This window comes from Haemaphysalis longicornis, unplaced genomic scaffold, assembly GCF_048455015.1.
Source record: "Haemaphysalis longicornis isolate Haplotype H1 unplaced genomic scaffold, Haemaphysalis longicornis Haplotype H1 scaffold_1, whole genome shotgun sequence".
NCBI lineage: Eukaryota > Metazoa > Arthropoda > Arachnida > Ixodida > Ixodidae > Haemaphysalis > Haemaphysalis longicornis.
The window spans coordinates 202,250,102-202,266,971 of NW_027526203.1; the positions used below are offsets into that span (position 1 = coordinate 202,250,102).

The 16,870-nt window shown below is 48.0% G+C and overlaps 1 protein-coding gene across 2 annotated transcripts in view; it reads right to left on the minus strand.

Annotated features, from left to right (window-relative positions):
• Window positions 1-16,870, minus strand: part of Mal (molybdenum cofactor sulfurase) — a 65,520-nt gene that overhangs the window by 14,208 nt on the left and 34,442 nt on the right. For both annotated transcript variants that reach the window (XM_077672835.1, XM_077672827.1), the window contains 2 exons: window positions 12,965-13,111; window positions 12,832-12,893 (listed from right to left, as the gene is read on the minus strand). In XM_077672835.1, coding sequence (XP_077528961.1) covers window positions 12,832-12,893; window positions 12,965-13,111 — 209 coding nt within the window. The remainder of the gene's footprint in view (window positions 1-12,831; window positions 12,894-12,964; window positions 13,112-16,870) is intronic.

Genomic DNA, 16,870 nt, shown 5'->3' on the forward strand with positions numbered 1-16,870 from the left:
TCCTGCGTCCTTTTGTTTTTTTATCGCTACAAACAGCACAGTTCTTGCTGCTTCGCCTGGGAGCTTGTAGATGAAATGGCTCGTCCCATCTAGCCTTTCCTCGCACTCCATACGAGCAGACGGGCTCCACTTTTTAGCTAGAGCCCTCAGATCACCCACGAGCTGTTAGATGAGGTTGCAGCAGTGCCGCAGGTTTCGTGGCACTTTCTCGCCATGATTATGAAGCTGTGTGCGCCTCCTAATTCAACTATTAACTATGGAAACCTCGAAATGCCAGATAAAAACCTTTCGCCACCATTTCATTGTCTTTTGACAAAATGCGTAGCTTACAGAGTAATGACTTAGAACCATTTTGCCAGCGAAAAAAGACAGGGACCTAGAGAGAAGCAGACAGGACAATCGCTAGACTTCAACTGAATAGCTTTACTTGGGACATGTAATATATGATAGCGCTAACAGACAAGGCTAAAAAGAAAAAAAACTTGCAAATGAAATGAAACAACGTACAGTCATAGTTGTGTGCCACCCCAGACTACCAAGCTACGTCATGCGCATGCGCCCTTGCAAGAAGCTTAGCTCTTTTGCCGTAAGAGCGATGGAAGGCACGCTGATATAGTTATCTGCCTCCCTGTGAATATGGAAGGCCTCACAAATCTCTCTTTTTAATTGGTCACGCCCGCTGCGTAGAACACGTGTGGCCGCAAACGCTGGGACACAGCCGGGACACCGCTTGCAATGGTCGGCCAAGTGGCCCCTCTGCGGCAAGCGATGACACTGCTGCTCAATGCTCCCTGAGATGCATGCGCATGACGTAGCTTGGTAGTGTGGGGTGGCATGCGTGTATGACTGTATGTTGTTTATTTCATTTGTAAGTTTTTTCTTTTTAGCCTTGTCTGTTAGCATTATTATATATTACGTGTCCCAAGTAAAGCTATTCAGTTGAAGTCTAGTGATTGTCCTGTTTGCTTCTCTTTAGGTCTTTGTCTTTTTTTCATTGGTAAAATGGTTCTAAGTTAATACCAACTAGCCCAACTTTCATTTCAGCCTTAACTGTCACAAAGTAATGATTCGCGTGGTCTTCATCACTCGCTTCTGTCGAATCACTGCCACCCCTAACTGATGGATGCAAGCAATTCTTTTCCTCACTGTCCTCACTGAAGTCATCATCGCTTTCGCTAAGTGCACCACCATAGAACGCACGCGATGAGAAAGCGGCCATACTTCTCAGCGAACAGCGCACACGTGGAAACGCTCTGGAATACAGAAGACGCGTGCTGTACATTGTGCTGCACCCTAGTGCAAAAAGGAGAAAACTTAACAAAGTTCACTCATCCCTCATGAGATGGCACGCCATGTGTACAAAGAATGTGGGCGCGTCGCAGGGAGAAAAACTGCAAAATTTAACCTTGAACACCTCAGTCGCGGGTACCCTAACAACGGACCACTACGGCCGTGTTGCGTTTTCGGGCACGGCTTGACAACAGACTGCGATGGGTTAATGTCAGTTTGTTAATATATTGTCATCTAATATTAACACTCTAGATGAATGTGTACCGAGTAAACGCCGTGCCATTCTATTCGCTGACGCTCATCTGTGCACATCACTTCAGTGACAGCTTTTTCGACACTTGTTTTTAGTTGATTGAGGAGCATAAGTTTGTTCTAAACGCTAGCCTGCAAAATTCTCCTGCAAAATTCTTCTTCAAAATTCAGACTCACAGCATCCACTGAGTTCCTCTGGTTACCGGCACACCCGGGACTAGACGGCGCTGAGTGGGCTAATAAGGCGGCACGAGCACTCGTCACCCGTGCTCCTGGTGAGACCCCTTCCTGTCAAGGAGGCTACTCTGCCAGGGACTACTCCCTCTCCACTTGTCGGGAGGTTATTGACCACTACCGCCTCTCCCACAATATGCTACCCCCAGCTCACCCATCCCTAAATCCCTCGGAGGAATGGCTGTGGCACCTGAAGCACTACCTAACAGAGCCCTCCTTCATCACATTTACCCATCCGCCTACCCCTCTCCCCTTTGCCCACCGTGTGGCGCTAAATCCACAGTGCAACACCACATGTGGACCTGCCCCTCTGACCCCAACCCCACCATAACCTCCCCTGACCACTGCTTGGAGGCCTCAGGCCGCTCGGACAAAGACTCCCAGCACCCACTGGTCGCCCAAGCAAAAGCGATGGTGACGGCCCCCTAGGCCGGCGGTGTCAATAAAAGTTTTTATCTCTCTCTCTCTCCCTCTCTGGTAAACACCGATTTAGATTGAAAACCATTAAGAACAGCCTAGGAAAGTGATTGCAAAGTAACCCTATCAAATAAGATTGCCTGTGTGGCATACAAAATAAAGAAAAGGAAACCCGCACTTTGCTTCAAACCGAGATAAAATACGGGTGAGGACAGGTGCTGGCAACAAAACACGTAAGTAAAGAAAACAGAGGGCACGGTTCGCAGCATTATGTACACTCATTACACTAATACTGGTAATGCTACTAATACCTCACTAATACTAACAGCACTTGCAGTTGAAGGCCAACTGCACTCAAAATTTCGACCTCTTGAAAACCCTATTTTCATATAGTCTGCTTAAAAAGAAAGCAACATGCGAAATGCAACAGGTGAAATACGCGCGTGGACGCCGCAAGCGGCCAGCAAAAATCGGCGATTTTGAAACCGAAACCGAGGGGAGCGCGGCCATTGCAGTCACCAGCTCGGGAGAAAGTCTGCGCGCAAGCTCTACGTGCGCACGGGTGAAGCGTGAGCAGCAAAGCTCGACCGGTTTTCCAGTTGCGTGGCTGGCCAGAGGAAGAAGCCCCTGTCAGCTGAAACGTCACAGGCGCGTCATGGGTGTTTACGCGATCCACCGGCAGGTGCAGCGTGGTCTGTGGCGAAGCTTTTTTAAACGCTTCTCACTGATTAACGGGGCGTTTCACGGGGCCACCACTCGTGTCCCAGCTGATTTGGGGGTACTTACTACGCATTAAAAATAAATTTGGTCGAGGTGAAATTTGAGTGCAGTTGGCCTTTAAGGTCTCCACGAGACGAGAGTCGCCCCCGGTAATTATATCATAAATAAACCTGAAAGTAACAGGATAGCATAGGTTTGCTTTAGGTCATAGAAAAATTTTGCAAACCCTTTAAAGAGTTGTTTATTTACCGCCTGAGGTTACTACCTAACACATGCTTGAGAAATTGCCAACTTCAGTTTTATTATTGTAAATCCCTAAATATTTGCTTCAATTCGAAACTACCCAAACGAAATCAATAATCGCTTTGCATATGCTTCCAAACAAAAAGTCGCTATTCGCACATCCCTAGTATTACTTGCATTCTACTTAGAATGTGTGGGTAAATACATACGAGTAGTGGCAGAATCGTCGTGTGAGAAACAGAAAAATATTTTATCAAGTGAATGCATTCTACCCTCCACAGAAGAAGATGAGCTCGGCATCCAAAAATACATTTGGGAAGCCCTAAAAATAAACAGTAACCAGGGTGTCTAGCAAATTGCCTTATTCAATTTCCCTGACTTTTCCATGTTTTCCATGACCATTTTAGTCGAAATTCCCTGACCTATACAACAGGCGCCATTCTATAGAAATGGTCCGTGAAGCATATAAAAAGCGTAGAGAAAACACATTCTATTGTACAGAAAAAAACATTTGTTGCAAGTGCCCTGATTCTCAAAATTCACTTTGATTAAATTCAGTTCGTTCAGCTTGAGATTTGCTTGCCTTCAGTTACGGCTTCAGAGAGTCTTGCGGGATAGAAGCTTCAAGTTGCGCTTCAGCGAGTACCTTTTGCTTTTTTTCGTTTGTCCTGGCTCGACATGCACCGTGAACTGCATGGTGCGTTTTTGCACACGATTCGGGCGCGTCGGCGTTGCGCGTGTGATTTTTTGACGCCCGCTTCGACGATTCGCGCGCGCGGCAGCTTCTGCCTTGCTCAGAAAATGATGGGCGTGGCGCGCGGCAGTGGGAGGAGCCTGACGACTTGCGCCAATGGGAAGCCGCGCGCCTCATGGCGGCGGTTTTGAAACGCTCGAGACAGCCGGCTGGCTCCGCCAGAGATGTTTAGGCTTACCACCCCGGGTAGGTATTGCATGGGCGCTTTCACTAGCGGCGCGGATGATGTTTTATAGTAATGTTTTCGCCCACATTAAAAGCTCCTTTACCGCACAAGCAACTTCGTGCCTGCCTTGTGCAGCATTTTAGAGAGCTCTTAGAAGCGGTCGCTCAAGCTCCACGGTCGAAGCCGCCGCCATGTTGCCGCCACCGGCAGCACCGCACGCAGCACTACGCGCAGCGTGCGGGTGGTTCCGTGGCAGCGCCAGCGCGCCTGTGACGTGCGCGGCACGTTTTCGCGAGCAGAAAACGCCGCATGCCGTTCATGCTAAACCATGTCATGTTCATTTTTGATTGTGTAATCCTGGCTCCTGATGTCATAAGAAAGAAATTCTTTCAAGATTAGCTCCCGAAAAGCGCTGCCTTTTAAAATTCGCTGAAAAAAAAGTGCGTTGTGCGCGTGATTTGGGTACCACAAACAACGTCCCTCTGCGCAAGTGCACCCAGCAACCTAAGCCAGCTGCGAGCTGCGTGAACTGCACGGAGAGTTTCTGCACGCGTTTCGTGCGCGGTATTCTCACGGCCGCGTCGACGATTTCGTGCCTGCGGTGGCTCCTTTCCTGCACAAGCCAGTGTGTTTGTGCCTTGAGTAGCATTTTAATAAGCGGTAAAAGCGGCCGTTGGAGCTCCCGCACTACTTTGCGGCCGGTGCTGCCGCCATGTTGCCGGCGCCTGCCGCTCGGCACACACCGCGCCGAGAAAATGTTTCATGCGGTTCACGCTTTCGTCACGCATGAACGTGTTGCGTTCGTGTAACTTTGGGGGGACTCCAACACTGGTTTCCCCTATTCTAAAACAGTGTGGGCAGGCCCCGAAGTGGTTTTTCCTGACTGGTACTACTTGATTAAAAAATTTCCTGGCAATTTCCTGACTTTTCCCGGTGGCTCAAAATTCCCTGACTTTTCCCTGTTTTCCCGGTCGCTAGACACCCTGGTAACTCACTCTGTCACTGAAAAGGAAAGTGTATATTTAATGAGCACTTTCAGCATTTACATTATGGAGCAGAGACCTGGCATCTTATGGGCCTTGTCTAAAAACTTATACGGGCCCAAAGCACTAAAGAAAGGAAGAGGTTAGGCACGACACTCGACAGAAGGAGCACACCACAACTGAGGAAGCAAACTGAACTGGAGGACGTTCTTCCTGAAGTTAATTAAGAGGAAGAAATGGATCTGTTCAGGGCACGCATGGTGGAAGCCAGAGAACAGATGCATGACACAAGTGGCAGCGCGGCTAGTACTGAGAGGCAGGGAGAAGATCCAAGCAGAATACAGTGGAATCTCGGTGATACGAATTCGGTTGATACGAATTTCGTTGTGATACGAATTTTCAAAATTCCCCGGCCAAAATGCATTGTGTGCAATGTAAAAAAATTCGGATGATCCGTACGCATTTATCACTCCGGTGCGGGTGATACGAACGCGCCAGCAGACGACTGCGGCGTGGACGGGAGGCGGGAGTGTTGGAGCGGCCGTGCGGCCTTGGTTGTGCGAGCATAAAAGCATTAGTCCTCCCCCGTTGACGGTAATCCTCCTCGTGGGGAGGTGCTGTTCCGAACGAACCGAACGTTTCGCCCTCTCGACGCCTGTTTTCTCCCTCCCTTCTTTTATCTCCCGCTGCAATCTCTTCTCTCTGTACCTTTCGTTTCCGCTGGCTGCAGCTCGGGTGCCTCTAGCTTCCTTTTTTTTTGTATTATACTTTTGAATAAACCGCGGCAATCAAGCGTTCCCTCATTTCTGACCGCGAATACCCTCGCCATTTTGCCTTCTCCGCATTCCTCGCTTCCGTCTATGCCCCGCGCTCTACCTATCCTGTTGTCGCCTTGCCGTGTTGCCTGCGCCACTTGCACGTCAATTATGTTGAAGCGTGAACCGTAGGGAGCGTTTTCTGCTCCCGAAAACACGCCGCAGGCGCGCTGACGCCGCTGCGAATACCACCCGCATGCGGCGCGCGGCGGCAACGTGGCGGCGTCACCGGCCGCAAAGTGGTGCGGGTAGCTCGACCGACCGTTCTGATCGCTCTTTAAGATGCCACTTAAGAAACAAATGAAGTCGCTTGTACAGTAAAGGAGCTGATAATGCGGGCGAAAACGACACTACAAAGCATCGTCCGCGCGGTTAGGGGAAGCGCCGATCAAATATCCGCCACCGTGGTAAGCCTAACCATCTCCGGCGGGGCCAGCGGGCTGTCCGGAGCGCTTTCAAACTGCCGCCGTGAAAAGCGCGCCTCCCCAATAGAGCAAGTCGGCAGGCTACCCCCACTGCTGCGCGAGTAGCGCATCATTTTCCGAGCGAGGTAGAATCTGACACAGGGGCGAAATCGTCGACACGGGCGTCAAAAGAACGCGCGCGCAACGCCGACGCGCACGAATTGCATGCAGTTCACACTTGAGTTCGTGTGCGTGCGTCGCGTCGGCAATGAGCGCGCGTTCTTTTGACGCCCGTGTCGACGATTTCGCCCCTGTGTCAGATTCTACCTCGCTCGGAAAATGATGCGCGGCAGTGGGAAGAGCCTGCCGACTTGCGCCAATGGGGAGGTGCGCTCTTCAGGGCGGCAGTTTGAAAGCGCGCGCAGCAGATGGCTGGGCCACCTCCGCGGCGGATATTTGGCGCGGATATTTTATAGTGCAGTTTTCTCCAACACTGTCAGCTCCTTTTTGCCGCATGAGCAAGTTAGTTTACATCTTGAGCTGCGTTTTAACAAAAGGTTAGAAGCGGTCGCTGAAGCTACCTGCACCTCTTCACGGCAAGAGCCGACGCCTTGTTGCCGCCGCCTGCCGCATGCGCGGCACATTTCCATTTTTTCTCGTTTTCTTATGATACGAATATTTTTGCCGCCCCTTGAGATTCGTATGACCGAGATTCCACTGTAGTTGTGGGTAAGGAATGAACTTGGCTGACGCAAGATCTAGAGGCACAGGCAGAAGTCAGCGGGCAGCGGTTAACGACAATTTGATACCGTGGGGTTTTTGCAATTGCAAGGACGAAATGGTAGCTGCTGTGCAGTATGCACACCCTGGTGTATTGCTAAAACCAACGTACATATAGTGTGAGCTGATAATTAGTAATAGCTTATAAAAATCCAATTGGCATATTAAAACTACCGAAACACACACCATGTGAGAACCTGAAGAGCAAAGGTTAAAATCATAAAATGGTTTTTAGACAGTAGTGAAGTAAAGACCCTTAATAGTGAAAGAAGCATCCTGTCTATTCATTACAAAATGCTATTTTACTTAAGGAGCAACCTTTACCATACTGCATTCACTCCATACTGCACCCCCTTAATTTGATGGCCCTCCTCTCAAGAAAAGTGTAACAGGGGAAGGAGGGAAAGAGAGACATTCAGGGAATCCCAAAGAGGGCCCAAGAAACCGGTCCTAGGTGTGAGAAACTCTGAACTAGAAAACGCTTGGTCTTACTGCAACTTCCAGTTCAAAATATGCGTTCATAATGCAAATGCAAAGTTTTGTGCACTATTTTTAGTCTATAAAAAACAGACCAGAGGGGTTTGACTGTGTTTACTTCATAAAAAAAAAAAAACGAAATTAGTACGTACTTGAAAAATTTCAATAACTCCACTAGGCAAAAGAAACCACTAAAGAGCATTCCTCGTATACAAGAAATAGGATATTATTTAAACAGGCATTGCAAATTAAAACACAAAACAGCGGTATCATGCACGTGCAATGAACAAACACAAAATTCAGCATGCAGAAACAAAATATTGATCACGAGTTTAGGCATGTAATCCCATGACTCCAGTTTTGGATCTTCTCCCTGCCTCTCAGTACTAGCAGTGCGGCCACTTGTGTGATGCCACTGTTCTCTGGCTTCCACCATACGTGCATTCATTACTTACGATCGCTCAAATGAACCCCCCTCAAAATCTTGTTTCAAATTTTTTACATCAGCTGCTGCTACAAAGTTTTCTGAACTCACAAATGTGGCCTTGACTTTTTTTTTTTTTTTTTGCTTTCAAAGAACATGCTTGCCATTTCTTGGTGTTTGGAGGAATGGATGCAATAGGGGCAGAAGCTTGGCCTTACCGCCAGTGCAGTGCAATCGTTACTTTTTTTTGCACACCACCTCATTCAATGGTGATGTGAAAGGCAAATACAAGTTGCTTTAGATCAATAACCTAGCTCACAAAGAACACGAATATACCACTCTTAACTCTTTCGCTACCGCGCCTATCAAAATCGATCAATTTGATAAATACTTTTGGGAGCGCCTTTTCATAGCGTTCCAGGCGTTTCTCGAACAAGTAAAGCTGTTCGGAGTTAGATCAGAAAATGGCCTTTAAAAATCAGTTTTGTTTTCATTTTTGCAACGGAAACGGGATTTTTGACACGCTTTTGAATCACCTGGGTGTGGAAAAGGGGCGTGGTCATTGTGCGTCACTGCTACCAACGAAGAATGCGTGCAACTCGTAATTACTCTGCACCAGCGCTTGTTTTTTGCTATCAGGGCGTGAATGGGGAACTAGCAAACGATTTTCAATCGCCAGGTTCGCACTCTGACACTAATAATCCCAGAAATCGGCTGAAAATGTCAAGCAGTGCCTGGTTGCAAAGCTACTTTATGATTTTAGGCAGTTTTATTGCCTTTGCGCACGTTGTTCTAAGTACTGTGGTAGTTCTACTTACCCCGGGACCATTCGCAAACAGTTTACAACAGTTTCGGTTTCGTTTCTGCATTGCGAAATTCATATTTAGCGCTACTACGCAGTTACCCAACTTCAAGGCTACCTGCCATGGCACCTGAAGCGTCCGCGACTGATCCTCGAACAAAGCACGACGCTCCTGATTTCCCCCACCCTAACCCGATTTCTGCGATACGAACTTCAGATGCAAGTCAAAAGATCCCACCCAGTCGCCAGATATCTGTTCCGCCGAGGACAGCGTTTCAAACCGGCCTTACACTGCCAGCTGTTCGACTTCCAGTTTCGTTTCCATGTTGTTGCTGCTTAGTTGAACTGTCTATTCGGACGGAGTCTCCGATAAGTTTTTGTACTGTTTCATTTGAAAAATGTTAGGTGGCGCTGCAATAGAGGAGGCTCGTTGTGCTGATCTTTTTCATCGCGCAACTGCTACTCGGCCAAAAATCGCAGGGCACGATTCTAGCTCATCGTACCTCAATTTTGCGAGCAAGGCTGCAATTGTGAATAAGAAGATGATAATAAAGCTCAGCTTTATGTTTTGAGAGATAACTGACCGTGAACGACAACAAGCATCAGCCACGGCATTCCGTTTTCAACTTCATGCATGTCTTTTTCCCCATGGCGTGCTAGTCCCAAATATTGTGCTCGCTGTAAATGCAAAGTCAGCCATTGACATGATGTTTCTACGTTATGTGGGGGCAAATTGGTGCCTCTGATAATGACAAACCGCCAGGTTTATTTCAGGAAACCACCCGAAATTGCACATTTTGAATTGGAGGTTGGGCTTCACCGCATGACACGAGCACCGTGCATGCTAACATTTTTTTTTTATATCTGACAAACTGTTCCGCGCAAGTCGACATTTTTTCTAAGGTGTGTTTTTGAAATGTTTCCCTACAAAATGTATATTCTAATTTTTTTCTACTACCGGTGGTTTGATAAACACAACTCTTTTTTTATCATTTTTTTCGATGACTTGACAAAAATTTTGATTTTGATATTTTTTTTTACAACTATGATATATAAAAACCTTTAAAAAACTGGTGTTATTGGAAAGGCCGTTAAATAATCTGCATTTTGTGTTCCTGCAATTAGTGCCTAACCAATTTTTTAGCAGGAAAAAAAATGTTTTCTTGGACCCCTAAAATTAGTCAATTTTCCAGCGGTAGCGAAAGAGTTAAGCGTAGCTCTTTTAAAAGTAAGGTAGAAAATAGCGAAAACGCGAAGGCAGGTGACCCCGCCACTGGCTATACCACGCAATTTGCACCGGAAGTGCTTAAAGTGTCTGGCATACGCAACTTATCTCCTGGCTGCTGCTGGATGGAACTGCCCGTCCATACTTGGGGCCGCAGTGCCACTTTTCGAGGAAGTGTGCAAGCTACGCACGAGCGGTTAATTCGATGCCAACATTTGCGGGGCCTCAAAAGGACAATATGCTTTTCTTCAACAGAGCGTCAATACTGATCATGGGTCCCACGAAAGAACATTTTGCTTAGTGGTCCGGAGCTGCAACGGATGTGGGAGTTCGGTAAAGCACGACTGATTTGACCAAAAGTGACCAAACCGATCGCTACATGGTAGCAGTATATTTGGTTACTTCTATACTGCTATAAACCCCCCTGCCTCGCTTGCTTCCGGTCTATCGTGACGCAAAGAGTGACTGCAGCGTCACGTTTGATCAGCGTTTGATTAGCGATTTCTCAGCAATTAAGGCATCTTTCGGCCCCGAGTCAATGCTAGAATGGCTATGGGAAGGTCAGACTTTTGATTGAAACCAACTTGCTGGTTGCCTTTAGTGCCCCTTTAAACAAGCCATTCAAGGATCGGATGGTAGCACTCCGAGTGGCTGGAACAGAATGGGAAGCCCCAGACATGGACGGAGAGAGAGAGTGAAGCGGGCGCCCTTGAGCACTGTGGTACGGCTGGCATCACAGCATGGTGCACGAAGCTTTTCTGAAGAGCTCAATACCGACTACTTAAAAATTGTCGGCACAAATATTTAACATACCCGAAGTCCAATAAATGCATTTTATTTTTTTCATCAATGTAGCCCATTTCTTTTTTTTTGTTATTATAGATATGTACAACTTTGCTTTTTTCCTGATCCGGGGGTCAAAAGTTGAGGGGGTTGATTTATATTTGGGGCCCTATTCTCGACTGCACAAATTGCCGGCAATTTGCCCATGTTTTTTTGCGTAAGCATGACGTAAGCAATCAGTGACGGGCTGAACCTATAGCTATGACGACATGCAGTGTAATTTGACGAGTCACTTATAATGATCGCTACCAAGGTATCAAATATTGTGCAAGAAAGATGTAAAAACACTTGGCATGTACTATAAAAATTAAGACGGTAGCTGAGGCTGACAAGAAAAACACATTTTTAGAGGTCAAATTTGGCGTCAACACCACAAGGCGATCAAGAACCGTTGATCCAAAAGCGAGCGAAAGGCGGATGTCGAGCTAAAGAACATCCCACAATTTTTTTACCGTATCTATTTATTTATTTCAATCGCTTTTAGTAACATAGCTTGGCTCTCTGCTTTAATGCAATCTTTGTTGCGTTATCACCTTCCCTGCCGCCACCGCCGCCACGCCATCGTCTGCTGCTATGTTACAAGTTTATGGCGTGATCACAGAAAAAGATGGCCGCAACCATCGCTTCTATGACACATAAGAGCAGCGAAGCGCTACGCCTGATAACCGCGGAGCGCACCGATCTCGCCGATTCACTCATTCGTCAAGCTCGACTTCAATCAGCGCTGTAATGAACCAAATAGTCACTTTCTTTGTTATTTTTCTCTTGAGTTCGATCATGTGACCCAACAGCTTACTAGGACGAGTGTGGACAAATGCCATGCATTGGGTTCTCTTTGTCATGGAGAGGCTTGTACTGCCCTCTTATGTTGCGGTTACGCCAAACAAATAATTTTTATTTTATTGCCAAACATAAAAGCAAAATACTGCACGTTATATGCATGCTCCATGATCGCTGACTTGGAAGCAGTTGAAATTATAATTTGTTTCGGTAGGAAACATACTTTAAACAGCGCGCATGCGAAACTGCGCCTGCTGCAAATTGCCGCACAATTCGCGGCGCCGTAAGCCGGGGCAATTTTTTGCCCTGTTTTGCTTGTATTTTGCGACAAAAACAGCCGCCATTTTCAAGCTGTTACGTAGCATTACGTCACTTTTACGCAGGCTGAAGTTGCCAATGCTTGACGTAATCGTCCCCGCCAACTGTTTAAATTACGTCACGCCTTCTCAGCCAATCACACAGGGGGTGTGTATTACAAGCAGTATTGTTGTTGAATAGCAAAGACAGGCTTCTGTTGTTGTGTTCGCTGCATTTATTCTGGTTTTTCATTGCCGGCCAAGAATTATGCGCTTTCTGTAAGGAGAAATAAGGTAAACTTTAGAACTGGTGCCCGATCACGTCATAAAACGTCCAAATGACGACAGCACACACAACCGCTTTGTCAACCGGAAGCACGTGACCAAAATTGAAAGCCAATCAGAAAAGACTTTTGGCAAATTGCCAGAATTGCCGGCAATTTGTGCAGTCGAGAATAGGGCCCTTGGAGTCGACTTATACATGGCAATAGGTTGACTTATAGGGGGAGTCTACTTTGGAGTCGACTTTATACGTGGCGAGAAGAGGTTGACTTATATTCGGAGTCGACTTCTACATGGTAACATAGGTTGTTGGAATAGCTAAAATAAACACGAGGTGATCTTTGAGAACTTGACAGATGATTCCTGTAAATGCACTGCAGATGTGGAAAAGCTCGTGGTGCTAAACGAACAATAGCAGGTACAACCACTACATGCTCCTGGTATCAAAAGGCATGCCTTATGTGTAAACACAAACATATAGTGTTGATGATGCTGCAAATGGCTATGCTTTCATTGGTGGACTGACAGCTTTCTTGAAATTTCATTTATGACGCCAGATTGATTATAGCAATTCATAAATCTGCTGATAGCTCCGATTTTCGCGGACATCTGCCCGCCGCTCTTTGTTTCTCACCAGCACATACCTTGTTGTTCGATTCAGGAAGGCCATTTCTGCATCGGCTATCCTGAAGCGCTCCCAGTGGTCCTACGTGCACACAAAATTGAGGCCACCCTCATGCAGTAAAAGCAGTCACTCGCCACAGGTGCAATGCTCACCTCAGAATGCGCTTCGCAACCCTCTATAATGAGGGTAGGGCGGAAGTTGCGCCGCCCAATGTTGCTATCACCTGGTAACCTGGACACCAGGCTATCAAGCGACGCCTTTGAAAGAACTTGGAATGCTGTTTGATCTTGGAAGGCCACCTGCATTGGATGTAGGTAACAAAAACTTACAACCAGTTTCATGTTTTAAAAGTGTAAAACATGTATAGTGAAGGAGGCTAAAAACTACATACTTCAAGGATGAAATGGCTTGTCTAGATTTTGGTTAGATCACTTGGTATTCAAGGTAAAACATCCAAGCCTCGTTATAATGAACATTGACACTATAGACGGTTTACAGCGGCCTCGGTGCGGCCATGTTCACCGGCATGACATCATTCGTCATGGCTGGCCTTTTAGAACGTGTTTCTCACCGTGGCCTTTGCTGGCACCCATGCGTATCGGCGAGCGCCAGCCCAGCAAATCTGACATTTTTTTGGAGTGTTGCTATGAATGGGGACTTGTTGTCCAACTAGGGAGTGTGTGCCAATGTTCAGAGATTACTTAGCCAGAAAAAAATCCCACATCAAGGTGGCTAGAGCGCTGTTTTGATTGATGTTCATAGCCTAGTTTCCTGTTTGCGTGTTTCGTCCAAATAAAGCTGTCTGATGGACTTAGTTCTTTTCTACTTCTAGATACCCTTTTAGAATGACAAAATAAAACCCTAAGGGCTGTAACAGCATGTAATACAGTGGAATCTCGATGATTCGATACTGGGCGATACGAATTTCGGGATGATATCAATTTCTGATAAGTCGCGGCGAAATTGCATTGTTTGCAATTGGAAAAATTTCGGCTCTTACGAGCAGACCTGCGCGGCCCGGCGTATGATACGAACGAGCCGGCGAGGCGCCAGACTGCCGAGCGAGGAAGCAACGGCGACGTACGGGCGCTCTCTCCCCCCTTTGTCGCTCTTTCTCAAGTAACAGTTGGGCCGTTGTTTTCTGCTCGTGAAAGCGCGCCGCGCACTCCACAGGCACGCTGATGTCGCTGCGAAACCACCCGCACGCTGCACGGGGCGCGGCCCACCGCGGCAATACGGCGCCGGCTTTGGTCGCGAAATGGTGCGAGGCCCTCGAGCGAAGGCTTCTAACCGCTCTTTAAAATTCCGCTCAAAGCACACACAAAGTTTCTTGTGCGGTAAATGAGCCAATAATGAAGGTGAAAACGATGCTAAAAAACATCATCCGCGCCACTAGTGAAAGCGCCCATGAAATATCTGCTGGGGTGCAAGCCTAAACATCTCCGACGGAGCCAGCCGGCTGTCTCAAGCTAGGGTGGCTACTTGAGCGCCTCGAAACTGCCGCCGTGAGGCGCATGCCTTCCCATTGGCGCAAGTCGTCAGGCACCTCCCACTGCCACGCGCGTCACACGTCATTTTCTGACCGTGGCACAGGCGGCCATGGGCGCGGAATCGCCGACGCGGGCGTGAAAATACCGCGCGCGCACGAATCGCGTGAAAAAACACTCCTGTAGTGAGCTTGGGCACTGCGAGTGAGGAGACGAAAGTCTTTTCACTGGTTGTTCGATAACCCACCACCGCACAGTGCTGACCGAGTGACGTTTGCGCCTTGAACGGCATTGCAGCATTGTCTAAAACAGTTGAAAGCTCTGCAGCAAAAACTAAGCACACGGTGCGAAACACTCCCGAACTACACAGCGGAGCACACCGCGCCGAGCGATGTTAGCAGCCCAGCGCACACAGGCAACGCTGGTCCGCCGGAAGCGGAAGGCGCGTGGGCCGCCGAGAGAACTGGTTTCCTCGGCGGCCCACCTCCTCCTTTCGGCTGCTTATAGAAAATGGTGTATATAAACCGCTTGGCTTTCGAAGCCTCTGGGGTACGCCGCGAACAACAGCATTACCCCAGGACGCCGCCTTGGTCTCTATATACTTGGGTCGAGTGAGCGAGCTAGGACGACAAGGCGAGCACCTAAAGTGCTCTGCACTTAATAATCCTGCATGGGTGTGGAAGTTGTGTATTAAACCTCCACCGCTTCTTCATGTAGCGGCATGCAAAGAAAAATCTGCAGCGATCAGCATTATAATTGTCAGCTGACTTGCAACTGACACGGACTGCCTGTATACCTTTTCCGCATTATCAGCTGTTGCCTGTTCGGCACATGCTAACTAACGGCTATAGAAACACATGCTGAAACTGCCATATGGCGCATACAGTGGAAGGAAAAATGGCATTTTGCACAGTTAACATTAGGCACGCTCGTACGCAAATCTAGAAGTAGTACACAGCGCGTACAGTGAAGTTTATAAGTGCTCAAATCAGGTAATCAAGCTTTGTTAACACACACAAATATTTCTCAAGCTGGATTATAAGGCTGCGGATGTGGCCAATTTTTTGTGTTTTTATATTATGCATTACATAATTGGTTTGCTGGCATATGCGATATAACAAACTTTTGGATGTCCTTAGTTTTTATTTTTACTAATGCATTTGCGCATTATATTTTGTCAGATTTAATGCAGCAAGTTTCATTTACTCTTGGCCTAATGGCATAACTGAGATAACCATGTATGCTGCCGATTGGAATCTTACATAGGATTTAATTACGAAGAGTGGAAACGGCGAACTTCCATTTTGTGCAGCCTCAATTACAGCTCTGCGTAGGACTACGCTGAAAATGTACGGTTAGAATAATCTATTTCAACGACTTGCGCAGTGAAATGTATTGCTCAAGAGTTCAGATACTGCATTCCTCGAGGATTCCCTTGGCAAGGTACCTACGTGATGCTTGCTGAAAGCGCAGATAGAGCATATGTTCCGAGCCACAGTTGTAATCGATAAGGTTTTTTTTTTCTGCTTTTCTACACTTTATCTGATCTGCCTGGCGTAATAAGCACGACACACCGACACTTATGGAGGAAATCTGAACTGTTGGGAGCGAATGACTGAATCCCGCCTGGTGGTGCCACGGCGAAGACTTCACATGCTTCTGTACATTGGATCGCTTCCAAGAACATTTTGTTCCATTTTGTGACGGCCACTATGAGCTTCGTCCACAATTTAAATTATGACTTGTGGGGACCCTTGTTTCCTTACGCCTCGCCTGCACATGTTTTTGCGAGCTGGGAGCCGCCATTTTGGGCAGCCGGCGCGTCACGTCAGTCGTGACCTCTTCGTGACCCCGTGCGCGCGCCGAACCGGCTCGCCGCGAACGTGTGCGCGAGGGCGCGGGGGAAGGAGGGCCAATTTGCCACCTTCCTTCGCGCCACCCTCTCCCCGACCTGGGGAAAATCTCCTCTCCCCTCCGAGCTGACCTGCGGGACGAACGAGCGCTCCGCCGGGGGTCGACTGGGCGATTTGGTCGGAGTCAGTTGGCTCGGCAGTGCCTACGCCGAATGCCCCGATGACGGTGAACCCAGTTGGCTCCACGGACTCTGCCGAGAGATTCTGCCCTGATCGGTCGCCTCGGGATGCCTCCCCTGCTCCCGCGGCCGTGATGACGGATATCGAGGTCTGAGCCCAGCGGCTTGAGCGAGCGACAGGAGCCACTGTCTCCCCACGAGCGATAGTCGTGTTGTCTGGTGTATGCACTGTATCTGCCAGGCAATAAAGCCTCACTTTGGATTGCCGGAGCCTGTCTACCGCATGTGAGTACTCGAACCCGTGCGTGAGTCTTCGGATTCCGCAGGGCTAGTGTACGGCGCGTAGCGTTCTCTAGCAAAGCTAGCCGGGGTCCTCTGCTATCCCGTACGTTAGCCCACAGACTTTGCTTTGTGCCTAACCCATTCTGCTAATGACACACTTCTAGCGGACAATGGCAGTCTACTGCGAAACTGAAACGAAAAGGCCAGTAGTGACGAGTGCGTCACTGGCGGCATCTGGCTGGTAGACGTAACTGCTC